A 26,388-nucleotide genomic window follows, 5' to 3' on the forward strand; every position below is an offset into this window, starting at 1 on the left:
AAATGGGTCTTACTCCCAGTTAAGTGGGGTTAGGATTGCAGTTTAGCAGCACAATCCAAGATCCACTGGGATGAGAGAGTTTGAATTAAGTGGATCTTAGGTTTTCCTGGCTGAGCCAGGGCTATGCATCCCTCACCCTGGCTCAGCCTGTGTTCAGCTGGTGGAACTTACTTAAGTTCCCCAAGAGGGGTATTTTGGGAGGATGGTAGGGGTGGGGCAGGGCAAGGAGAGACTTGTATCTGTTCCAAACCCCTTTCAGCTTGATCATGTGACCTAGCAACCTGTCAGAACTTACCCGGCTAAAAAGGTGGTGTAAGTCAAATTCCTCCTGAATTGAGTTTGGAATAGAATAATCGAATCATATAATAGCTGAGTTGGAAGGGTCCTATATGGCCATCGAGTCCAGCCCCCTGCTCAAGGCAGGAATCCAAGTTAAAGCATACCCCACAGAAGGCTGTCTGGTTGCCTCTTTAATGCCTCCAGTGTTGGGAGAGCCCAGCACTTCCCTAGGTAATTGATTCCATTGTCGTACTGCTCTAATAGTTAGGATGTTTTTCCTGATATTCAGTCAAGATCTGGCTTCCCATAACTTGAGCTCATAATTCCGTGTCCTGCACCCTGGGATGACCAAGAAGAGATCCCGGCCCTCCTCTGTGTGACAACCTTTCAAGTACTTGAAGAGTGCTATCATATCCAGGGCCGGTGCTATCGCCTAGGCCGCAGATCTCAGAGGGGCGCAGAACTGACCTTTGAGGGGCACAGTTTTATACAGATTAGTTTTTTTAACCCTTGTAAAAATGCAACTGACAATTTATATTTTTTATTTTAAGATAAATACCACAATAGTGCAATGGAATATAATTAACTACAACTCCCATCACCCCCAGCCAGCATGGCCACTGATAGGAAAGAGTTCTAGATCTAGCTAACTAGCTATGCTGGAGCAGCTTGCACTGGTCCCAGTACTAGCCCTCATGGTGGTGAGAGGGAGAGACAAAGCAAACATGTCTGCTCCCCTCTCGAGAGAAGAACTGGGAAGGAGGGAAGGAATTGGGATCAACATCCTTTGCATATCAGTCTAGCAGGAAGGGAAGAGACAGCAGGGGGATCAAAGGACAGGTATCGCCTAGCAACCAAGAGGTCTGCTGTCTCGCTAGCCTTTTTAACCCCATGCACCCTCAGCCCACAAGTTGGAGTTGAATCTCATACATTCCAACAGCTCTAACCCCGCCCTTTCAGGATTGTAGCCAATAGTGAAGCCAGGGTTGTGTTTTGTTGAGCCAGGCGGTGCTTAGACTTCATTGCAACGTCAGAAAATTTTGAGATTCTCAGTTTGAGTAAGTAAGAATATGGCTTAGATGTTTTCCTCTTGTGTGCAACTTAAGAGTCAGACCCTGGGGGCTACTGAAGAGGGCAGTGATTTGAAAACCTTTGCAATATGAAAGTATTTAATCCAATACTTGCTTTCCATGTACCTGGAGTAAACTCCATTGAACTCCATTAGGAATTATATCCCACCTGTTCTGAGCCCGTGGTTCTGAAACCTACTTTGCCAGACAGTCAACTCAATCTCTCTCTTTTAATCAGAACTATTTTATTAAACCAGAAAACACAAAGCTACACAGAAACTTCAAAGAAAGCGTACAGTCTCTGGGGATGGTGAACTCTGGCAGAGAAATATCTTCTGAGAAAGAGAGATAGGTAAAAAAGTGTTGTCCTCTGAGGCTACTAGGCCTGCTGCTAGCTTCACTCATGCCTGAAACAAACTGAGGCAGGTTTGGGAGGGAAAACTAACTAACCAATTAAAGACAGGGGTGATGTCACCTGACAGGAAGTTACTGTAAGGCTAAGGGAGCATAGAGGCAGACCGATAGAGTTCCATAACTCTAATCTGCTCCTAAACGCCAGATCGGTGCATAATAAGATCTCCCTCATTCATAATTTAATTGTGGAATTGTGGATGAGGCAGCTGATCTGGGTGAGCAGGGAGGAGTCAGTCTCTCCCAGCTATGCCTGCCAAGGTACCTGGTCCAGCATCAGGGTAGACCTGAGGGTCGGGGAGGGGGGGTTGCTGTGGTCTATAGGAGTTCCATCTCCCTCTGCAAACACCCTGTCCATGTGACTACTAGTCTGGAGTATTTGCACCTTATGTTGGGTCAGCGGGACAGACTGGGGATTCTGTTGGTGTACCGCCCACCCCGCTGCCCAACAGACTCCCTAGCTGAGCTGACGGAGGTGGTCTCGGGTGTACTGTTGAGATCCCCCAGACTGTTGGTTCTGGGGGATGTCAACATCCATGCCGAGGCCACCTTATCCGGGACGGCTCAGGATTTCATGGTCTCCATGACAACCATGGGACTGTCCCAATATGCCATTGGCCCAACACATGTAGGAGGGCATACTCTAGATTTGGTTTTTGAAACTGGACATGGAGTTGGTGATCTGAATGTGGGGGGGCCCTTACATCAGTCCCTCTGTCATGGACAGATCACTGCTTGCTGAAGTTTAGACTTACAGTGGCTTTTCCCCTCTGCAAGGGTGGGGGACCTATTAAGTTGGTCCGCCCCCAGAGACTAATGGATCCGGATGGTTTCCAAAGGGCTCTGGGGAGTTTTCTGGCTGATAGGGCTGGCGCTCCTGTTGAAACTCTGGTTGAGCTGTGGAATACAGAAATGACCCAGGCGGTTGACATGATTGCTCCTGAGCGCCCTCTCCTGTGTAGAGCTCGTACGGCTCCAAGGTATACCCCAGAGTTGAGAGCGATGAAACAATATCGGAGACGGCTTGAGTGCAGATGCAGATGAACTCCTGGTGGATGCAATTATACACTGGTAAGTGCCTATGGTAAGCTGTATTTAGGGGCAGTAAGGGCAGCAAAATAACAATATTTTGCTGCCACTATCAAATCATCAATCTGCTGCCCAGTGGAGCTTTTCAGAATTGTCCGGGGGCTATTACACTCTGGCCCCAGGGACATGGTAGAACCATCTGAGGGCCGCTGTAATGAATTTGCTAAGCACTTCCAGGATAAAATCTTTAGCATCCGCCAGGACTTAGACTCCAGTGTTATAGCTGGTGAATCAAGCGAGGTATCCAGAGCACAGCCTTGTCCCGATTTCTTGGATGAATTTCAGTTGGTGCAGCTTGAGGACGTTGACAAGGTGCTTGGACAGGTTCGTGCAACCACTTCTGTGCTGGATCCTTGTCCTTCTTGGCTGATAAAAGCTAGCAGGGATGGAACAGCCGGCTGGGCCAGGGAGATGATTAATGCCTCTCTGCGAGAGGAAGTGGACCCAGAAAATCTTAATAACTATAGGCCGGTAGCAAATGTTCCATTCCTGGGCAAGGTCCTGGAACAAGTGGTTGCGGACCAGCTCCAGACACTCTTGGATGAGACCGATTATCTGGATCCATTTCAGTCGGGTTTCAGGCCTGGTTTTGGCACAGAAACAGCCTTGGTCACCCTGTATGATGACCTTTGTTGGGAGAGAGACAGGAGAGAGAGTGTGACTCTGTTGATTCTCCTTGATCTCTCAGCGGCTTTCGATACCATCGACCATGGTATCCTTCTGGGGAGACTGGCTGAGTTGGGAGTGGGAGGTACTGCATTGCAGTGGTTCCGCTTCTACTGGGTGGGTCACCTCCAGAAGGTGGTGCTTGTGGAACATTACTTGGCACCCTGGACTCTCCAGTATGGGGTTCCGCAGGGGTCAGTTCTCTCCCCCATGCTGTTCAACATCTACATGAAACCATTGGGTGCGGTCATCCGGAGCTTTGGAGTGTGTTGCCATCAGTATGCTGATGACACGAAGCTCTATTTCTCCTTTTCATCTTCTTCAGGTGAGACTGTCAATGTGCTGAACCAGTGCCTGGCTGTGACAATGGACTGAATGAGGACTAATAAACTGAGGCTCAATCCAGACAAGACTGAGATGCTGCTACTGGGTGGTTCTTCTGACCAGATGGTGGATGTCCAACCTGTTCTGGATGGGGTAGCACTCCCCCTGAAGGAGCAGGTTCGTAGCTTGGGGGTTCTCCTAGAATCATCTCTGTCACTTGAGGCCCAGGTAGCCTCAGTGGCACGCAGTGCCTTCTACCAGCTTCGGTTGGTGGCCCAACTATGTCCCTATCTGGACAGGGATAACCTGGCTTCAGTTGTCCATGCTCTGGTAACCTCCAAATTAGATTACTGCAATGCACTCTACGTGGGGCTGCCTTTGAAGACGGTTCGGAAACTGCAGCTTGTGCAAAATGCAGCAGCCAGATTGGTAACAGGGACCAGATGGTCCCAACATATAAAACCGATTCTGGCCCACTTGCACTGGCTGCCTGTATGTTTCCGAGCTCGATTCAAGGTGCTGGTTTTGACCTATAAAGCCTTACACGGCTTGGGACCACAATACCTGATGGAACGCCTCTCCCGATACGAACCCACTTGTACACTACGTTCAAGATCAAAGGCCCTCCTCCGGGTGCCTAGTTCAAGGGAAGCTCGGAGAATGGCAACGAGGGAGAGGGCCTTCTCAGTGGTGGCCCCCAAATTATGGAATGATCTTCCTGACAAGGTGCGTCTGGCGCCAACACTGTTATCTTTTCGGCGCCAGGTCAAGACTTTCCTCTTCTCCCAGGCATTTTAGCATGTGTTTTATATTGTTTTAAATTTTTAAATTGTGTTTTAAATTGTTTTTTAAAAGATGTATTTTAAATTGTATTTGTTTTTAGTTACTGTAAACCACCCAGAGAGCTTCGGCTATGGGGCGGTATACAAGTATAATAAATAAATAAATAAATAATATAATATAATATAATAAATGCGTTGTTTAGCACAACAGAAGGAGTCTCTCTATATACAATTCTAAACCCTGTGGAGGCAACACACCACCCTTCCTCTCAGTAGGAGCCCAGGGTGGCAAACAAAAGCACTAAAAACACTTTAAAAATCATAAAAACAGACTTTAAAACACTAGGCTCCTTTCTTCCCACAGAGGCTTTCTGGTGACTGGCCTAGCCTGAAGGCACTTAAACCCTTCTTGCCTAAAGCAAGTAGGCTAGATTGTTTGTGCAATTTTTGCATAATTTTTGTTACATCTTTTAAATTTCTGATAATATTTTACTTTTATTTTATATTTTGAAGAACTTTATCATTTTGAAGTAATTCATACATTAGAATTGTTTTTTATGTATATATGAAATAGACCGTAGTTAATTGGAGGTTATGTAATACACACACACACACACACACACAAAGTGAAAATGCACTTAATTTTTAATCTTAGTCACATCTTAATCTTATTTAGAAAATTGAAGTTAGCCATTTTTTTTTGGGGGGGTGCAAGTAGTTAGCCTTGCCTAGGGCGCAAAATAGCCTGGCACCGGCACTGATCATATCTCCCCCCTAATTGTCTATTCTCCAGGCTAAATATGCCCAGTTCTTTCAGTCTCTCCTCATAGAGCTTTGTTTCCAGTCCCCTGATCATCCTTGCTGCCCCCCTCTGAACCTGTTCCAGTTTGTTTGCATCCTTCTTGAAGTGCAGAGTTTAGAAAATGAACCTTTGGCCTGATCCAGCAGCCAGGCCCTGCTTACATACTTGCAATGCTTTGCACAACATCTGAGAGTATATACTGTCTGCACATGATGAGAGAAAACACAATTAATCATGTTGCCCAAGGTATCTCCATCCAGTTGGGTAGGGTTTTGTACCTTACAAAGATCAGCATAAGTACATGTAGGGGTAACTTACCTAAGCATAAGTTACCCTGGGTTTCTATAGTTAGGATTGTTCTGTTAGTGTCCTTTAAATCTTTCAATTCAAAGACTGAAAGAGTTCTCTTAAACTTCAGATGAAACACCACACCAATAGACCATATTAATCTAGACCATTCTGATATTTTGGGCTATGTTCAAGGTCTCATTAACATATCAAACGGTGAACAACTTGGGACCAGGTTACCTGAAAGACTTCCTGCTGCTGTATATACCTGTAAGATCACTTAGATCATCGGGGGAAATTCTACTCCCAGCACTGCACCCTACACAATATGCTGGTGCATTTTCTGCTGTTGCCTCTGTATTGTGGAATCCCTGTCCCTCTGCCATATGTGACGCAGCAACCATCAGGTGCTTCAAAAGCCTTGTTAAGACGTTTTGCTCAGGCTTTCCCTGACCCGTAAGATTGGACCCTGTTTTACATGTTTGAATCTTCTTAATTTCTGTATATTAGCTTTTGCATGTTTTTGTATGTTTTTGTAGTGCTATTTTATTGGCTTTAGGTTCTATTTTTGTTTTTAACATTTTTATGATATACTGTGGTTTTCACGCAGTATACTGTCTAGAGATTTTTGAAATATTAAGTGATTTTTGAAATATTATATTTTGAAATATTGTTTATTTTAAAAAATTAAATACATTATAAGATTGTAAGCTTTAATTGGTATATTAATAAACTAAAACCTTAGTTCACTAATTCATTGGTGAGAGCAACGTTTAATCAAAAAAGGTCAAATTCAAGGACTGGCTTGTTTGTCTTTTGAACCTATTGTGATTCTGGTGTGCTATAATAAAGAATGAAAAGGAAAATATTAAACAAAGACTTTCCATCTAACAGTGACGGGCAGTATTTGATTAGTAGACTGCAAATTATGTCATGCTTCCAAAATGCTCAAAATGACACCTTTATTGAGGTTTTCTTAATATGCAAATGTCTTTTTTGTATCAGTTAAGCAATCAATAAATTAACATCCAGATAAGCATTTTAAAATCAGTGGACAGCCCTAGTTTTAGAGAGTTAAAACAGTAAATCTAACTCCCACCTAGTAGCATGTAATGTTGGTCAGGTAATGCAAAAAAAAAAAAAAGAGAGACGGAGATTTTTATCTTGGATAATGCTGATGGATGTAGTTTCTCTGTGTGTGTCTTTCTACACATGCAGGAGCTTTTGTCAAGAACTAACCATTTTCTGTATATATAGTAGCTTCTTTGGATTACTGCATTGACTATTGATGTCAATATGTCACCTTACACGAAAAGCAAAATATATTGTTCTTTCCTGCATAATCCCATGCATTGTTCTATCCTATTTACAAGTTCTAAAAGTAAATACAAAATAGCACAATCCAACTCCATTACAATCAGTGAGAGTGACAGTCAATAGTATTTTGACTAAAACTAAATTGGCAGGGCAAAACTGTTTTTACATGTATAAAAGAACTCTATATGTTCATGTGTGGTTTCCTCAAGACTATCTCTGTAAAACAGTTGCAGGTTGCTGTCTGCTTACCTGGCTTGATAGCACATTTTCTTCTCTTAACATTTCTTGGTCTGTTGTTTGAGGAGCTGCAACCTGCCCTTGCAGGTGAGGCCTTGGCACAGCTTGCTGCTGTGAATCAGCCACTGACTGCCTCTGAGCTTCTGGCTGCTGTATGCTGCCCAAATTCAGAGGTGCTGATGGCTGTGGTAAAAACATCTGGAAGACAAAGATGGTTTCTTTTTTAATTATCTTGCCAGGCAAATCAAGGCAAGAGAAATACATTCACAATTCCAATTTTAAGTTGTCGTATCTTGAACATTTATAAATGGAGATAGAGGGCTCAATTTGAACCAGACAGGTATTTAAAAACATTCAAATTAATAAAACCAACAATGAGTTAAAACAGATAAAAAACATAACAGCTTCTACATGCCTGGATGGGCTTGCCTAAACAAAAATGGTTTTAGCAGATGCTGAAAAGAGTACAATGAAAGCATATGCCTAATATCAATAGGCAGGGAGTTCCAAAGCGTAGGTGCTGCCACACTAAAGGACTGATTTCTTACAAGAGCAGAACAAGGACTTTGTGGCATCCATAACATGGAAAGCACACCTTGAACTTGGCCTGGTAGCAAATCAGCAACCAGTGCAGATTTCAGAGCAGAGGTATTATGTGCTGATAGGGTCTCACTCATGTCAGCAATCGTGCCGCAGCATTCTGCATCAACTGCAGCCCCCAGGTCAGTGTGCTGCATGGGGATTTCTGAGAATTGGCTGACTGGCTGCCAGGATTTTTTTAGTTTTGGGTTTTGGTTAGGAATCCTGACTGATTATGGGATGCTGAGTTTTCTGCCTTACTCATAGGAATCTTGTCCTGGTTGGTGTATGGTATTGCATTTAGGAAATCATTACTGTCTTTTGTTTTTCTTTTCTATTTGTATTTCATTTATCTTTAACCTCACTCCCTTACATCCATAGAAGCAACAGCAGTGGTTCCATGAGGTCAGCTCAACCTCCTTAAACCCACTGATGATGCACTTTATTAGTTGCATGATGGTTTGCTTCTTGCCCAATAGAGGTAAAAGAGAATTCACATATTTGGAAGTGTGGCTGCAACTGTTGTTCCCAATCTACTGCCTGTGAAGGTAGACCAAACCATGTGTGTTTCCTCTCTGTCAATTATTACAGACTGGAATTAGGTTGGCTGTCAAAGAGAGTTTATAGCAGCCCACAGGGTAGACAGAAAAGAGTAGACAATCTTCTTACTCTTACTCATTTCTCAAACCTCTTTTTGAAGTGAAGGGTCAAACCTGTAAAGAAGTTTGGAGCAGCCATGTTAAAAGATAGGGGCAGTGGATTTGTTTAAAAGTGGATTTGTTGTGCTTGGGCAAAAGAGTGCTTTAATCCATTTTAATTGCACAAACCTAAATTTCCCAGTATGCACTTAAGTTTCTCCTGCAAAATACTGACCACAAGAGCATTAGTGGTAAAACTTCTAGGGTGCACACATCTGGTAGACACCCAGGGTTCACTTAGCAGGAGTGGAGGAGTTTCTCCCAACTCTTTTCTTGGGAGCCAACAAATAATTTGTTGCATGCCCAGAGGATGGAAGGATGCATACCTCAAACACATACAGCCACCTAGATTCACCTGCCTGCACTATTTGCATTGGCTTATTTGCAGATCTTCTAACTAAATATAACCTTTTACCCATATACCTTGTCTCAAGTCTTCTTTCAGAGGGGTGTATGAGCACTGCTTAAGTACCAAAACAGGAAGTGTTTCATTCACAATAGCTTTGCCCAGGTTTCTTATCATCCTGGCATTAATTGATCACTAAATAATAACTGGAATCCCAATGAACAGAAAGGACTTTCCCCACCCCCTTCACACTGTAAGCAAGTCTAAGGAGATAAACTAGAAAGGGCATAGATATGCCACAACAAAATCTCAGGATTACTTTTGCAGTGTGTCAAGACATGAGAAGAATATTACTAATCGCTTCTAATTGGCAGTCTCATTAGTATTCTCATGAAAGAAGCAAAAGACATGAAAGCACAACACCTGTTACATCTAGCATCATCTTAGCATCATATTAAGAAGGCAACAGGAGAAAGCTGTTCTATGCATGCCCTTTAGAAAACAGATATTTTAACCATCTGTCTTGATCCAACGAGGAAACTTAACAGCAGCAATTATTTTTATAATGTATCAGGAGGAAAGATACCACACAATTTATAGCTACAAGACATTTATTTGAAAGATTCCATTTGGATTTTGCTATTTGTAAATCTCATGTGTTGGTGTGGCTCAAATGTAGAACTTATTTTTAATCCACACCACAGCACTGTTGGAGATAGGTCTGTCTGTCATAGGACTACATGCAATGCAGTCTGAGGAGTCTTGCTGAGACCACAAAAATGGAATTAATAGGCCATATTCAGCTTGAAGGAGAAAAGCAGTCCAATATATTTTGTTTTAATGTATTTTAAAGTCTGTTTTTATGATGTCCTAAAGTGTCCTTAGTGCTTTTGTTTGCTGCCCTGGGCTCCTGCTGGGAGGAAGGGCGAGATATAAATAAAATAATAAATAAATAAATAAATATTGTTAAAATGAAGTAATTAGGGTGGAACTATGCATTACAAGGAAAATAGTGAGTTCCCAACCATATTATTCCTTGTTAAACTAATGAAGGGGTAGTGACTTGCAGGGAGAATTGGTGGGTTGGCTGGAGATGCATTATCCTTCTCCCATCTCTTGATCCTCTTTTGCAAATCCACACCCTGTTGTATTACAGTGTTGTTGTTTTTGTGAGCCAGGCTCTGCACTCGTAAGTGAGCTCAGCTATGGGAAAACCAGTTTTTGCAGGGGATAATTGCTGAGTGTAGAAGAGTTTTTATTGTTCTTCTGTCCCACTGATTCTCCTCTGCAAATGTCACTCTGTCCCCATATTCAATCTATCTCAATACACTTGGTTTTGGGCATGCATATTTGCTGATACAATGTAGTTCTGACTTTGGATATGTAGAAAACAGTGGAGATTTCACTGTTGCATCCTGAAACTGCTGCATTGGAGATGATCACTTTATAAATCTTAAACCAGAAGAGAAGTGCCCTACGCAGGCAGTCGTTCTCATTTTACAAAAGATGGCTGATACAGCCCTTCACACAGTCATTTCTTCAACTCAATGGCTGGGGCAGAGAATGCAAAATCAAATTTCCAAGTTAGCATTTCAGGGTCTTTGTGACAGCCTTCATTGGACTATGAACCAGTCTTAATTCTCTGAGTGCAACTTCAGTGGAAATTGATCTTTGCAGAGACAGTCCTAAGCCACAGAGATTTAAGAACAGTAGTGTTCATTGATCTCCCATCTCTTCAGAAGGAAAAGTGTATCTGCAGTGAATTACCCCTTGACAAAGAAGATGTTTGAGTTGAGCTGCTGGATGCAGGAAATCCCCGTTGATGCAGCAGCCCATTGTGCATCAAAGTGATCTGTGTATGGAAATCTGGTTTTGCTCAAAGATTCTGCCTCTCATTGGATCAGAGTAATTTGTCTGAGAAATATATTCTTTGGGGTGTTCTCCTGCTAACCTGTATGTTGGAATCCTGCACGATAGAGAGCTGTTCCTGGATTTTCTGTAGCTCTTCCTGCTGCCACTGAATATTGGCTTGCAGTATTCTCGTTCGCTGCTCAAGCTGGTCTTTGATAGTTTGGAACACGTTGAACTGGGCTGAGAGCTTAAACAAGAAAACAAAGAGCAATATTACTAAATACCATAACTAAGCTGCTTTAGATTACCCCTATACAAAGTAACAGGAAGCAGCATGCTTTTTCCTTGGTGCACTCTAGAGATGAGAAGAACGGGGGGGGGGGGAGGTGTTTTCCTGATTTTTTTCCTGGACCGTCACATCTCTAGGCATCTAGGAACCATTTCCACTTGTTATACAATGCAGGCTTCTTCATTAGAAATTGGGTTCTTAAAATGTAAATACTTTTCCTCTTGGATATTGTTATCCTTGTTATATAATCAGAATGCTTCGACTGAACATGGAATTCGTCTGTTAAATTACCCTCTCCAATTAGAGTGATATTCTTTTTCATGAGAGAAGATTAAAATCACTACACCATTGGACTGAGTAGCCTTGGGATGGGTTGCTGGTTTGAATGTATCCCCTTGGTTTGATTTGGAATTGGGGTCATTAAATCTTCACACTCTCAGCACCCACCAAATTAAAAAAAGTTTAAAAAATGGAAAATAGCTTCTTTTTGTACCCCAGTCTTGAATTTGGATCCACCATGCTCCTCACGTATCAGGAGCACAGAACTCAAAAGGCCTCCCCTGCCGCCGCCACCTATGTGCCCCTCAACCTTACCCTCTTCATTTCCCACAAACCTGACGGCAGAAACAGCGGTAGGGAAGTGTTGGTGCAATGCTTCCCACCCTGTTGTGCATTTTAATAAACCAGGTATATTTTCATGATATAAGTATTCGTGTTTGTTCTTTCTAAAGTACTTGTGTATGTTCTTCCTTTATAAGAAGCCTGTAATGCCTCTAGCCAAGCTTCTTACAGTATCTTTTCTTTACAAACTGCCTTAATGTTTCTACAATATTGCCCTCAAATGTATACCAGTCTTCAATGCTCTCAGTGTGATATGAATCACTTGTAAATGAGGTGAGTGAGGAATGATTGTTGAGCTTAGAAAAGAAAGCTCTGCTACCAAGAAATAAAGCAATAATGTTAACTTGTTCACTAAGCTTAGTATACAAAACAAAACTGGCCAAAGGCACACATCAAAGTAAGATGACTAGTTCTCCTTGAAACAACAAGGAACATCCAGCTAGGCCCTTGTAGGTGTGATCTCAATTCCAAAGAACTTTGCAAAGTCAGCACATACTGATTACTAGTGCTTACAGGAACATGTATGCAGACAACCTGTGGTCAAAGTAACAAAGAATCTGAAAGGAGGTTTCAGCAACTGATCCCTTGAAAGATGGAAAAAAGTATACAAAAACCTGGACAGAATATGGTATTTGGGGAGCAAGAACTCCACATCCACCTGAAGCATCTGATACCACAGCTTCTCTCTTTCCTTCTCCTTCACTCTGAACTTCTATTGGCCATTCAGCAGTCAGAGAGGGTGTGTCGATGTGTGAGTGTCAGTGTGTATTAATGCGTGTGTATACTTTCCCCCCTAACTGTGTCTTGCTAACTTTTTTGAGAGTGGGCTTTATGCAAAACACCTCCCTAACATCAGAGGAACCAGGGAGGACTTCCTAGACATAGGAAAGGCCTTGACTTACCTGGCCACTTATGAGCATGCTCATAAGTCTCATTTCCAGCTAGTGCGAATAAGAGTTTTAGTTTCTTATGTTTCCAATTCATTGAAAATGAAAAATATTTTACTCTCACTCATAATTAAAAGTTCCTGTCTTCCCTCAGTTTGGTTCAGATCTGTCTTCAAATCCATTTTATAGAATTTATTTTGATGTTTCTGTTCACTTTGATTAACTTTCTTTTTAAGTCTTACCTGAGCAGTGGCAGGTTGGCTGGATCTCTGTATTGGTAAGTCCTCCTGTATAGTGGGGCTTCTTTGCAATGAGTGAGACTCTGTGTTAAGTTTTGTTGTGGTGGCTATAAAAATATTTGGTAAAATCTGTTTACTAAATTACTATTTAAATTAGAGTTATTAAAGTTGCTATTAACGTATACAAAAAGACTGAATCATTGCAATATGTAAGCAATAAAACAAATACACCAGCCTTTGCCAACCTGGTGCCATCCAGATGCAGTCCAAAACATCTGGAGGACACCAAGTAGGCAATGCCTGGAATACACCATCAGTGGGTGATGATAAGAGGATAAATGGGGTGGGAATCTCATAATATCTCATCTGAGTCAAGGGTTCCCCCCTTTCTTGATCCTGCCTGCAGCACTTTGGATTTATTATGGAGCAAATGCATTACTAAAGTCATCACAGGAGCATTCCCTTGGGTCAGACTATTTGCTTTTTCAGAGTATCCTTGAGTGCTGAGAGAAAGGATGCCCTTGTGCAAATGTCCCCTCGCTGACTTTTCAAAGATGCACTGAGATTTTTTAAAAAGTGACCTATACATGTAGAAAACTGCACATACAACCTCACTTTATGTTTTCATTGCCACATTGTATAAGAGACAAACCACTTTTAAAACTGAGCAGCAGTTCAGACTTCTGTTGTGCTACAGCAAGGAACGCATGACGCTCTGGCTGATTACACTATCTCAAGATGCACAGGCATCTTCTTGAAGTACTGTAGCTCTTCTTGCAAGTCCTGGTTGATAAGCAGGCCTAAAGATAAGTTTGCCTTGTCAAACTCTTGAAGAACTAGCTTGAAAGCATAATTACCCTCTAACTTTATTTACTGAGAAGTTTTGCATTCATTGTGCATGAGAACCCAAATAAATGTAAAAAAAAAGATTGAGTAGATTAAGGATAGCCAACATGGTGCCTTTCATAAGTTGTGGACTACAATTTCCATCATTCCTGACCACTGGCCATGCTGGCTGAGGATGATGAGAGTTGAAATCCACCAACATCTGGAGGGCACCACATTGGCTACCCCTGGAGTAGATTGTTTGAGTGAGTGAGGGTCAAAACAAACATTACATTAAATACATGATTTGCCCTTGAGTGCATTATTTTTCCACAAATACCTAGTCTGGGGGCAGAAAAGGAGGCAGATCCATACTGAGATCCTGGTGTGTGGGGCCCTGTGGCTTTTCATCCTTTGCCCCTTCTGTGGTTCTGAACCAGATTGGTGCTGGCTATTTGGGTGAGTGGGGGATTCTTCTACTCATAGGCAAGCTACATGTTTAACATACTTGTAATTTGATCCTAATTCTCCCTCCAGAGATAAATAGGATCTAAAAGGATACCCAAATATCCATGCAAACCCCTTTCTGGTGTGGAGCTGAGGTAAATTTGCTTCGTCTACATCTTTCTTTCTTGTAGAATAAACTGGGATGCTGCTGGCTGCATTCAGATGGATGTTTATGCACAACTAGAATTGCAGAATTTTGACCATTGTGTGTTAGCAATACCTGACCCTAAGTATGTTTTCTTGAAAGCGAATCCCACCTATTGAGCTTATGCATTCTTAGAATTGCAACTTTAATATACAGTAGGGCCCCGCTTTACAGCACTTTGCTTTAGGGCGCTTCGCTAATGCGGTGGTCTCAATTAGACGCAATTAGACTAAAGCCCCACTCATACTGTGCTTGTTCCACTTTTACAGTGGTTTTCGGACGTCACGCACCATTCTATTCAATGAGTTCCGCTTTTCAGTGGTTTTTGCTTTTTGGCGGGGGTCCGGAACATAACCCGCCATATGAGTGAGGCCCTACTGTATTTATATAGCCAAATGTATCTTTCAACTTTCATAATCTTAAGAAGTACCACTATCTGCAGGTCAAAAAGTTGGCTGATTGTGATTTACCTGCTCTGTTTTTAGTAATTGTATTTGAAACAGTTTAATTGTTTAGTTGTAACCTGCTCTGAAATTGCAGTGCACTGAAGAATGGGTAAAATAAAATAAAGCCTATTAGAATTTTGCCTTCTGGTGGTTATTATGTGGGTGGGCCTGTGCGGACATTTAAACGTTTACTCTTTTTTTTACCATTCTTGCTTATATTGCAATATAACATTATCAGTTTCAAAGCAGCATTTGTAGAGAAACCACAACTTACTTGCTGTGTCAGGTAAGGACATAGACAAAGATTTGTGTGAGCCCTGAGATGACACAGAAAGAGTCCAACTGGTGTTGAGAATTGATGCGTCTAATTCAAGAGTATTAAAGTGCTGTTGAGGATCCAAATCTGAGCCACTGTCCTTAAAAACAAAGCAATCATTAATATCTGATATGTTTTTTAAAGTTTCAAACAAGTGTGAGTTTGGTTATAAAGCTGGATTTAGTTAGGAGGGAAATATTTTTAGTATTAGCTATACACAGTGCAATCCTGTACACATTTACTCAGAAGTAAGCACCCCTGAGTTTGACTGCACACTGGAGGAGAATGTCTGAAAGAATTACATGCCTGAAAGAATTGCACTGGTTGTCAATTAACTAAATTCAAGGTAATGGTATTGGTGTACAAAGGCCTACAACAGCTTGGAACAAGGATACATAAAAGATTGTCTCCCCAATCATGCAACCAGATGATCACTGTGATCTGCAAGAGATAACCTTACACAGATAGCATCTCATCATAAGGTCCTTTCCATACGATGTAGGAATTGGACATATAATAGAGTTACCAGGTCTCTGTTTTTTGGCCAGAGTCTCTAGTTTTTTGGGGGGCCCGCCAGCTCTCCGGCTAGCACCCCTTAATCTCTGGACTCTCAGCTTCAATTTTTTTAAAAGATTAAGTTTCTAGGTGGTCTGGTTCCCGAGATATACACCAAAACGTCAGCCGCCCCCCCGCAACTGTTTAATCTATCTGATACAACGCTGAAGTTTCTAGTTCTCAGTTCCTTATTTGCTTGAAAGTTCAAAACACTAAAAAAGAAGAGTTGACAACTACAGCAACTTCAAACCAAATTTAACATGTCTCTGAACCCCAAAATATATGTTGGGGTACCCTGTATGATATATCACTGTGATCGGGGGACTCTCCCTGTCAAGAATAACAATACATTTATGAAATCAAAATAGGCTTCTGATTTTAGTAAATACATAATGTCATAAAATCATAAAAAATATGTAACTGGGGGTGCCCACCCCAAACTCTGCTCTGGGCCAGGACAAATCATATACCCCATGAAAGGGGAGGGTGTCCTCTATGAGATACCACTGCATCCCGCCTGGCCCAGAGCTTCTGCTGGGCGCAGGGCACGGAGGAGAGCATCTATGCAAAATCAAAATGGACAAAAACACATAGAAAAAAATAAGTAACTGGGGTACCCACCCCGAAATCTGCTCTGGGACAGCACAAATCATATACCCCAGGAAAGGGGAGGGTGTCCTTTATGAGATACCACTGCGTCCCACCAGGCCCAGAGCTTCTGCTGGGCGCAGGGCACAGAAGAGAGCATCTATACAAAATCAAAGCAGAAAAAGACATACAGGAAAAATAACTAATTGGGGGTGCCCACCCGAAAATCTGCTCTGGGCCAGGACAAATCATACACCCCATGAAAGGGGAGGGTGTCCTCTATGAGATGCCACTGCGTCCTGCCTGGCCCAGAGCTTCTGCTGGGCGCAGGGGAAGGATGAGAGCATCTATGCAGACAGAAAGGGTAGAGAATCTTCTTACTCTTTCTCATTTCTCAGACCTCTTTCTGAAGTGAAGGGTCAAATCTGTAAAGAAGTTTGGAGCAGCCACATTAAAAGATAAGGGCAGGGCATTCCAGGCAGGGGGTTGCCAACCCTGCTTGGATATGGATGTCTTTGCAGAGGATCCCTAGTCAAGCTTTATCAACAGCACAATCCAAACTATATCTACTCAGAAGTAAGTCCTGTTGAGTTCTATGGGGGCTTAGTCCCTTAGTACGTGTGTTTAGAACTGCAGCCTTCAGGGGCATCCATCTTTACTCCTGAATGCTCCCATCTAACATCTCCACAACACTAGGCTCCTTTCTTCCTACAGTGGCTTTCTGGTGACTGGCCTGGCCTGAAGGCACTTAAACCCTTCTTGCCGAAAGCAAGTAGGCTAGATTAAATGTTCCCTACCCAGGCTCCATCTTTTAGCTAAGATGTCTAGCTTAATTTCCAGTCAGATTTTTTTTTAATTGTACGCTCCAAGCAACTGTGGTTGATGCTTAATGTATTATGCTTAATGACATCACTCGGGCCCGCCCCGTGACATCACTTAAATCTCAGATTTTGGGATGCTTCTGACCTGGCAACCCTAACATATAATGTGGTAGCTAGGGATGGGATCCATTGGCCAGTGGTAGTTCGAAAGCATTCTGTCACCCCAACAGGCTGGTATCAATTTGAGTTAATTCTTTGTCTGCTAGCCACTACCTCTGTTTTTTCCAAAATATTTATATTAATATTGATAATTTAAAAGAAGAAAATAATATTTTGAAAGTAAATATTGATATTTCAAAAGGAAATATCAATAAAATTATTGTCCTTAATATTGATATTTTAGAGGCAGATATTTTTTCAAAAATAGCCGCAGAAAATCACTACATAAAATCTGCAATGCTAGAGAATAAGTAAATTAATGGAAAATTGGGTACTAAATCAGAATCGGGCAGAATTCTACCACAACCCTACTGGCAGCACCTATCCTTTGGAACTGCCTCCCATCACAAATCAGACATGTGCCATATCTATTGCCTTTCTGGCACCTATTGAATATCTTCCTTTTAAAACAGACTTTTTGAGTGGATATTTTTATCCCAATCTGTATCTGTATTGGATTTGAAACTGTTTTATATATGTTTTATACATGTTTTATTGTTAATCACTTTGTTAATCACTTGTTTCATGGGAAGCAATTCATAAATGGAAATAAATGTGTGTGTATAGGATTGCATGTTTAATACCATGTATCATATAGTTAATGAGCACCCATTTTTATAGTCTTCAGTATGCAAAGCAGCTTTTAATGTCACATTATATCCGGCCCTTTATATCCGTGTTTCTGAGCAACAGAAGCTTCAAATACTATTTATTTATTTATTTTATTACATTTTTAGACCGCCCTATAGCAATAAGCTCCCAGGGCGGTGTACAGCATAATAAAACAGGTTAAAATACAAGTGGATGTAGATACACAGTAAAACATAATTAAAAATTTTCAATTTTAAATTCAAATTTTAAAATTTTTAAAATTTTTTAAAATGCCTGGGCAAAGAGGTAGGTCTTTACCTGGCACCGAAAAGATAACAAAGAAGGCGCCAGGCGTATCTCATCAGGGAGGGCGTTCCATAGTTCGGGGGCCACCACTGAGAAGGTCCTAGCTCTAGTTATCGTTCTCCGTGCCTCCCTATGCGTTGGGACACGGAGAAGGGCCTTCGACGTCGAGCGCAGCGACCGGGTAGGTACAGTAGGTACATAGCGGGAGAGGCGTTCCGCCAGGTATTGCGGTCCGATGCCGTTAAGGGCTTTATAGGTAAGAACCAACACTTTGAATCTGGCCCGGAAACATATTGGTAGCCAGTGCAGCTGGGCCAGGACAGGTGTTATATGATCAATTTTTTTTGTCCCAGTAAGAACTCTGGCCGCAGCATTCTGCACCAGCTGAAGTTTCCAAACCATCTTCAGAGGTAACCCTACGTAGAGTGCATTACAGTAGTCCAATCTAGAGGTTACCAGAGCATGGATAACTGTGGCAAGGTTCTCCCTATCCAGATAGGGTCGTAGTTGGGCTACCAGCCGAAGCTGGTAGAACGCATTCCGTGCCACCGAGGCTACTTGAGCCTCCAGTGACAGGAGCGGATCTAATAAGACCCCCAAACTACGGACCTGCTCCTTTAGGGGGAGTGTAACCCCATCTAGGGCAGGTCGGACATCAACCATCTGGGCAGAGAGCCCCCCCACCAACAGCATCTCAGTCTTGTCAGGATTGAGTCTCAGTTTATTAGCTCTCATCCAGTCCATTATCGCGGCCAGGCAGTGGTTTAGTACATTAACAGCCTCACCTGAAGAAGATGAAAAGGAGAAGTAGAGCTGCGTATCATCAGCATATTGCTGGAAACGCACTCCAAATCTCCTAATGACCTCGCCCAGCGGCTTCATATAGATATTAAAGAGCATGGGGGACAGAACTGAACCCTGTGGGACCCCATATTGGAGTATCCAGGGACTCGAGTAATGCTCCCCAAGCACCAACTTCTGGAGACGATTCTTGAGGTAGGAGCACAGCCACCGCCAAGCAGTGCCTCCAACTCCTAAGTCCGCAAGACGTCCCAGAAGGATACCATGGTCGATGGTATCAAAAGCCGCTGAGAGATCAAGGAGAACCAACAGAGTTACACTCCCCCTGTCTTTCTCCTGACAGAGGTCATCATACAGGGCGACCAAGGCTGTTTCTGTACCAAACCCCGGCCGAAAGCCCGATTGACATGGATCCAGATAATCAGTTTCATCCAAGAGAGCCTGGAGCTGGTGAGTGACCACACGCTCTAAAACCTTGCCCAGGAACGGAACATTTGCTACCGGTCTATAGTTGTCAAGATTTTCAGGGTCCAAGGAGGGTTTCTTTAGGAGCGGTCTCACCACCGCCTGTTTCAGGCAGGGTGGTACCACTCCCTCTCGTAAAGAGGCATTGATCACCTCCTTGGCCCATCCGGCTGTTCCGTTCCTGCTAGCTTTTATTAGCCATGAGGGGCAAGGATCCAGAGCAGAAGTGGTCGCCCGCACCTGTCCAAGCACCTTGTCCACGTCCTCGAGCTGAACCAACTGAAATTCATCCAATAAAACAGGACAGGACTGTGCTCCGGACAACTCATTAGGCTCAACTGCTACAATATTGGAGTCAAGGTCCCGGCGGATGTTTGTGATCTTATCTTGGAAGTGTCTCGCAAACTCATTACAGCGGGCTATTGATGGTATTATTGCATTCTGAGGACCAGAGTGTAAAAGACCAGAGTGTATAAGATACTCATAAAAAGACTCAGTTGTTAACTTCATAGTAACCAGTGAAAACATAGATCACATTAATTCAGTCCTTAGATTCCATTGCTGTATAATCTGCTTTAACAGGCAAGAAGCCATGAACAAGAATGAGCCCAGGCCAATCCCCAGAAAACTTCAAAATAACTAATGCCTAGCTTATGATATATTTGCCTTTCATAGCCTGCTTCTTCCTGTATGGTCTGGTATCAAATGCATACATTCTTTCAATTCTATATTTAACAATGATGTTATTTATGTGGGGTAATCAAGATATGTATGGACAAGGGTTTTGTTTGTCTGTCATCTACCTTGATTGAGTTTTCAAAAATTGAAAGAGTTGTGCATTTGTACAACTGCAAAATACCATATTGGCATAGTGATTAAAACAAATGCAAAAGAACACCACACACAACCACATGCAAGCAAAAACACCCTCAACATAAATCAGGTGGAAAGTGAGGCTATCTGGGTTTACTCACCTCACCTTTTAAACTAAGGAAGAGTGAGCACAGGGGACACCAGCCATGGTGAGGAACAGGCAATGGAAAGCATAAAGAAAATTCTGGGTCCATCTCAGTGGGGCAATATCCATATATTTTATCACCATCTGAACAGTTTTCTTAATGCAGTAGCTGAAGTCACCAGATGTCTCTTACCCTTACTTTTAAAGAGTTATTCTCTTTCAAAGAAACATTACTGTCCCATAGAACATAATGGATATTTTTTACTTGGCATGGTGTGATTCCAGTGTCTCTCATTTCTGAAATTTCGTTCTGGAAAACAGAATGGCAATGTATTCCCAACCACATCTTACTCAGATATGGAGTAAGATACATTACATTCATGTGAAAGTGAAGAGTCTTAAATCACTTAAATAATTATCCATAAGGTTTGTGATTCCTGACAGATGGGCTGAATAAAGTAGAAAAAAGGGGGGAACTCTGAAAATAGTCAATCTAGCATACCTTTAGTATTGAAGAGATTATCTCTGAAGGTGTGTTTTCCAAGATCAAATTTCGTTGCCTTTCCACTCGAACACCTGCATAACTGAACATTATAATTTTCTGTGCAGATCTATATTCCATTCTACTATTCTGAAAGCACCATTAAATGCAACTACCAGTTTATTACATGATTTACTCCAGAATTTATCTGCACTTAAAGTTCATGTGTCATATAATCCAAATGTATATAGTAATGTAATGTTTTACATTTTATGTTTAGGTTCTGCTCACGTTTATTCTGTTTGCAAAAGAAAAAGAAAATATTAGCTGTGATCCTATATATAATTACTTGAGACGGGGTTCCATGGTTTTACACATTATGCTGTTTATATGCACTTGTAAAAGGTTAATGTGTGCACACAACAAACGTATTTGCTATCTAGTTTATAGTGCAGGTACACATACCCATGATTAGCCATGTTCCTACCACACCCCGAGTACATGGTAGCAATTACAGATTTGCTGTTGCATAATGTGTGAAATGGCTCTGCCTCCCAAATAGGTATATATTATTTATTATTTATTTATTTATTACATTTATACCCCGCCTTTCTTTTCATGATAGAAACCCAAGGTGGCTTACATATGGTTCCCAGGCAGTCTCCCATCCAGGCAATGACCAGACCTGACCCTGCTTAGCTTCAGCAGGGAGCTGGCCTTATGTGCCTTCAGACCATAGCTCATAGTTATATGAGCATAAGAGTATTTCTCCAGAGTCTAAGTAGCATGCCAATACAGTATGAATGGTTGTAACAAAATATTGGATTGTATCCAACTAAGTCATCCTGTTCGCGCAAGGACTTAGGTTTGCGCAATGGAACTTCCCCTCCTTCTCCTCTCCCAACATCTTCCCCCACATCTGCTCTGGAGAGTTGGGGGAGCCCCCAGAACAGATTTGGAGGGTGTACAGGAGGAGGAAGCAAAGGGAAAGTTCCAATGCACAAGCAGAAGTCTTTGTGCAAATGGGACAATTTTGATAGATACAATCCATTGTATCATAAAACATATACTGTATCTTTTAATATATCTGTTTTTCAATCAGACAAGATCTTATTTCCAGACAAGAGTGGTCCTCAGTGCAGCCAAGTGGATCAGCAAGATATCCTCAGTCTAACTACTTCCCTATGAGCCTGAGTAGATATATTCTATTATACCCAGCATGTTCCAAATCATAAGGGTGCTCCTTGGATTATATACTAAATATGTTGCAGAGCCAAATTGGGGCCCTGCTCAGTTATATACTCCCTCAAAGAATAAATTTACACATGCAAAAAATGTTGTGATAACTGTTTCTAATGCATCTTCTATGCAGCAAGACATAGTGACACTGCACTATGGCAATAGCCATATTCATCTTTGCCAGCTAAGGAAAAAAATATTATTGTAGCATGCTAAATGCAACAATACAGTGACTAGTACATAGGGACAAAGAACTATTACAATAGTTACTGTATTCTATAGAAGAGGACAACAAAAAGGGAAGAAAAAAGCCCTATTCCAAAAGATTAGAGAAATGAAAGGGACATTTAAACCAAGACTAGGGATGCTGAATAATCAACAGGGGAACACACTGACTGACCGGGATGAAATAAAAGGAAGATGGAAGCAATACACTCAAGAACTCTATAAAAGAGATGCAAGGATGACAGATTCATTCATGGAGAAACCATATGATGAAGAACCAGAAATTTTAGAATGTGAGATGAAAGCTGTTCTTAACATACTTGGAAGAAACAAATCACCAGGAACAGATGGCATACCAACAGAGTTGCTACAAGCTACTGAGACTGAATCTGTCCAAATTTTGACAAAAATCTGTCAAGAAATATGGAAAACTAAACAATGGCCCACAGACTAGAAGTGTTCAATATACACCCCAATTCCAAAGAAAAGGGATCCCAGGGAATGCAGTAATTATCGAACTATTGCCTTAATATCCCATTCAATAAAGTAATGCTCAAGATTCTACAACAAAGGCTCTTACCATATATGGAGCGAGAAATGCCAAACGTCCAAGCTGGATTTAGAAAGGGAAGAGGCACCAGAGAACATATCACAACCATACGTTGGATAATGGAACGGAGCAAGGAATTTCAGAAGGAAATCACCCTGTGCTTTATAGATTACAGCAAAGCCTTTGATTGTGTAGATCATGAAAAACTATGGAATGCTTTAAAAGAAATGGGGGTGCCACAGCATCTGACTGTCCTGATGCGCAACCTATACTCTGGACAAGAGGCTACTGTAAGGACAGAATATGGAGAAACAGACTGGTTCCCCATCAGAAAGGGTGTGAGACAGGGCTGTATTTTATCACCCTATTTGTTTAATCTATACACAGAACATATCATATGGAAAGCGGGATTGGACCAAGATGAAGGAGGTGTGAAAATTGGAGGGAGGAATATCAATAATTTAAGATATGTAGACGATACCATACTACTAGCAGAAACTAGTAATGATTTTAAACGAATGCTGATGAAAGTTAAAGAGGAAAGCACAAAAGCAGGACTGCAGCTGAATGTCAAAAAGACTAAAGTAATGACAACAGAAGATTTATGTAGCTTTAAAGGTGACAATGAGGACATTGAACTTGTCAAGGATTATCAATACCTTGGCACAATCATTAACCAAATGGAGACAATAGTCAAGAAATCAGAAGAAGGCTAGAACTGGGGAGGGCAGCCATGAGAGAACTAGAAAAGGTCCTCAAATGCAAAGATGTATCACTGAACACTAAAGTCAGGATCATTCAGATCATGATATTCCCAATCTCTGTATGGATGTGAAAGTTGGACAGTGAAAAAAAAGATAAGAGAAAAATCAATTCATTTGAAATGTGGTGTTGGAGGACAGCTTTGTGGATGTACCATGAAAAATACAAATAATTGGGTGTCAGAACAAATTAAACCAGAACTATCACTAGAAGCTAAAATGATGAAACTGAGGTTATCATACTTTGGACACATCATGAGAAGACATGATTCACTAGAAAAGACAATAATGCTGGGAAAAACAGAAGGGAGTAGAAAAAGAGGAAGACCAAACAAGAGATGGATTGACTCCATAAAGGAAGCCACAGACCTGAACTTACAAGATCTGAACAGGGTGGTTCATGACAGATGCTACTGGAGGTCACTGATTCATAGGGTCGCCATAAGTCGTAATCGACTTGAAGGCACATAACAACAACAATAATTGGCCAAAATGCACAGTGATCAGCTTCAGACAAATATTTGCCATAGCAAACCATCTCACAAATGTCTTCATATATGGGATTCAGACCTACCATTGTAGAGATAATGAGCCTATTCTGGCACTGAGCTCATTTAACATTCTTCAAAGCCTAGAATATATTGGCTATTCTTTTTTCATAAGAGGAAATAAAGGGGGTGGGTTCCTGTACATGTCCCTCTTAACCCAGCTTTATTTGCTCTTGCTCTGCACCAAGGACTCTACCAATCAGCACAATAGCAATGTCACTCAGTTTCCCCATACCTCACTACTGTGTGGGTGCATACAATGAATTCTGGTTTGGAGTTCCACTGGTGGTAGGTGATATAGTAATGTGTTTGCAGCCAGATCCACTGCTGTCCTTTGGTCAGAAACCGATAGCAGCAAGACTTCCCTTTGCCAAACCGCATCACTATTTGTGGGCAGAAAAAATGGACACTGCATCAAAGGTTTCAAAATATGACAAATATCTTTTCAAGAACAATTTTAGGACATCTTTGTGCCTTAAAAGATGGTTCAGAAATGTCATTTGGTACAGAAAGCAGCAAGAATGCTTATGGGAGCCAAGCAATCAGAGCATATTACACCTTCTCTGTACTGGTTACGCTGGCTGCCTGTTTATTTCCAGGCCCAAATTAATTGCTGATTTTCGCGTTTAAGGGACTGGGTTATCTGAAGGATTGCCTGCACCTGCCTGAGCCTGCCTGAGCTCTAATGCTCTCTGGCTCACTGATAACTGTGGGCTCCTACTGGGAGAAAGGGCGGGATATAAATCTAATAAATAAATAAATAACAGGTTCAGCTGGCAGGTACCAGGGACAGGGCTTTTTCACCCATGGCCCTGTATTTATGGAACACACTCCCCATAAAGTACATTTGAAGACTTCATTAGTGTATTTAAAAAGAAATCTTAAGATCTTTCTATTTCAATCCCCACTTAATATTAACTGCTGTGTCTTAATTAAATTTTACTGCTATTTTTTTAACCAGTGTACTGTACATTTTCATTGTTTATTTTGAACTGGGTAGCAAATAGGCACATAGTGCAGTTCATGTAGGATCAGTATTATATAATACCTTCTTGCATTGGTTAGGTTTCTCACTAGAATTTTAGTTGGATACTGAATCATATGAATCAGCATTTTAAAAAACTTAAAGCTGAATATGTTCTTCATGCTTTAAGAAGCTAATGCGTGCGGACTTATTTAATAACACATGATGACTTTATTGCTGATCAAACAAAAGACATGTGCTGATGACAGAGAGGCACGTGTGGATGAGCATCATAATGTTTTTCTGGTCCTCACTCACATTAATGACTGAACTTGAAGAATCAAATACTTAATGGAGTGCTTCTCTCCATATCTGCCGGTCAGATGCTTCAATCTGCAGTGGAGGCCATTTCATGGTCCCATTACCAAGCATGGCCTGGGATGACGATGTAGTATAGGACTTTTTCTATGGCGACCCCTCCCCATTTGTGAAACTCTCTCCACATGGACATATGGCTGTATTCCTCACTGATGGTTTTTAGACATCAGCTGAAAACACATCAGTTCATACAGGCATTTTGGGGAGATCTATGAGTGGCATGGGCCTTTTTGATGCTACTGCTGAAATATTCTTATAATGTGATATTATGTTCAAATTATTTGTTATGTTTTTATTATGTGTTCGCCACACTGGGATCCTATGGGGCAGTTTTTAAATGTAAATAATAAAATAAAAATACATACACACTTTCCATAAGTGGTAAAAATACCTTTTGAAAACTATAGCAATTTTGATCAATAGAAAATGTACTCATCTGAATTAAAATTTCTTCTGCGGGTTGCAATGTGGGTCTCCTTGATCATAAACACCTTATCTTATTTTGTGTTTATTTTTCATGCTTTTATTTTTATATAGAATACACACTTCCACAATTTCACATACTAGTGATGTCAACAGAGTTTCTCCTGATCTATTCTTTTGATAGTGAGTCTGTAATCAGTCTTTGGTGTGTGATTAAGTCCTCCAGGATGCTGATCAGACTAGTAATTTGGGAAATCAAAGAATATTTACAGAAATATCTAGAGAGTACAATTTGGAGTCTTGCATAATTCAATTAGGGTTTTTTTTAAAGGGCATTGTAGTAATTGCATTATTTTCCAGCAGGGATGGGGAACCTTTCTGGTTGGCCACCCACAGGTCAAATTTGATAGGTAGGCGGGGAAACCCATCTGTCAACAACATGACATCAATGCAGTGTTACATGATTGACAGGTGGGTTGTCCCAGCCACCTGTCAAAATCC

The 26,388-nt window shown here is 41.5% G+C and overlaps 2 protein-coding genes across 6 annotated transcripts in view; both read right to left on the reverse strand.

The window, feature by feature from the left end:
* RPL31 (ribosomal protein L31) overlaps window positions 1–26,388 on the reverse strand; it is a 277,352-nt gene that overhangs the window by 23,828 nt on the left and 227,136 nt on the right. Inside the window, exon 1 of one of the 4 annotated variants that reach the window (XM_061626858.1) lies at window positions 10,936–10,939. The exons of 2 other annotated variants lie outside the window; for them this stretch is intronic. The gene's annotated coding sequence lies outside the window, so the exon portion shown is untranslated. Of the gene's footprint in view, window positions 1–409; window positions 415–10,935; window positions 10,940–26,388 lie in introns of those variants that run through there. One more of the 4 variants, XM_061626859.1, reaches the window with a different exon arrangement.
* The window catches only part of NPAS2 (neuronal PAS domain protein 2), a 109,673-nt gene that overhangs the window by 15,455 nt on the left and 67,830 nt on the right, over window positions 1–26,388 (reverse strand). For both annotated transcript variants that reach the window (XM_061626847.1, XM_061626846.1), the window contains exons 11-16: window positions 24,358–24,505; window positions 20,821–20,902; window positions 14,973–15,114; window positions 12,779–12,882; window positions 10,840–10,986; window positions 7,278–7,463 (exon numbers count right to left, since the gene is read on the reverse strand). In XM_061626847.1, coding sequence (XP_061482831.1) covers window positions 7,278–7,463; window positions 10,840–10,986; window positions 12,779–12,882; window positions 14,973–15,114; window positions 20,821–20,902; window positions 24,358–24,505 — 809 coding nt within the window. The remainder of the gene's footprint in view (window positions 1–7,277; window positions 7,464–10,839; window positions 10,987–12,778; window positions 12,883–14,972; window positions 15,115–20,820; window positions 20,903–24,357; window positions 24,506–26,388) is intronic.

This window comes from Rhineura floridana, chromosome 5, assembly GCF_030035675.1.
Source record: "Rhineura floridana isolate rRhiFlo1 chromosome 5, rRhiFlo1.hap2, whole genome shotgun sequence".
NCBI classification, from domain to species: Eukaryota; Metazoa; Chordata; class Lepidosauria; order Squamata; family Rhineuridae; genus Rhineura; species Rhineura floridana.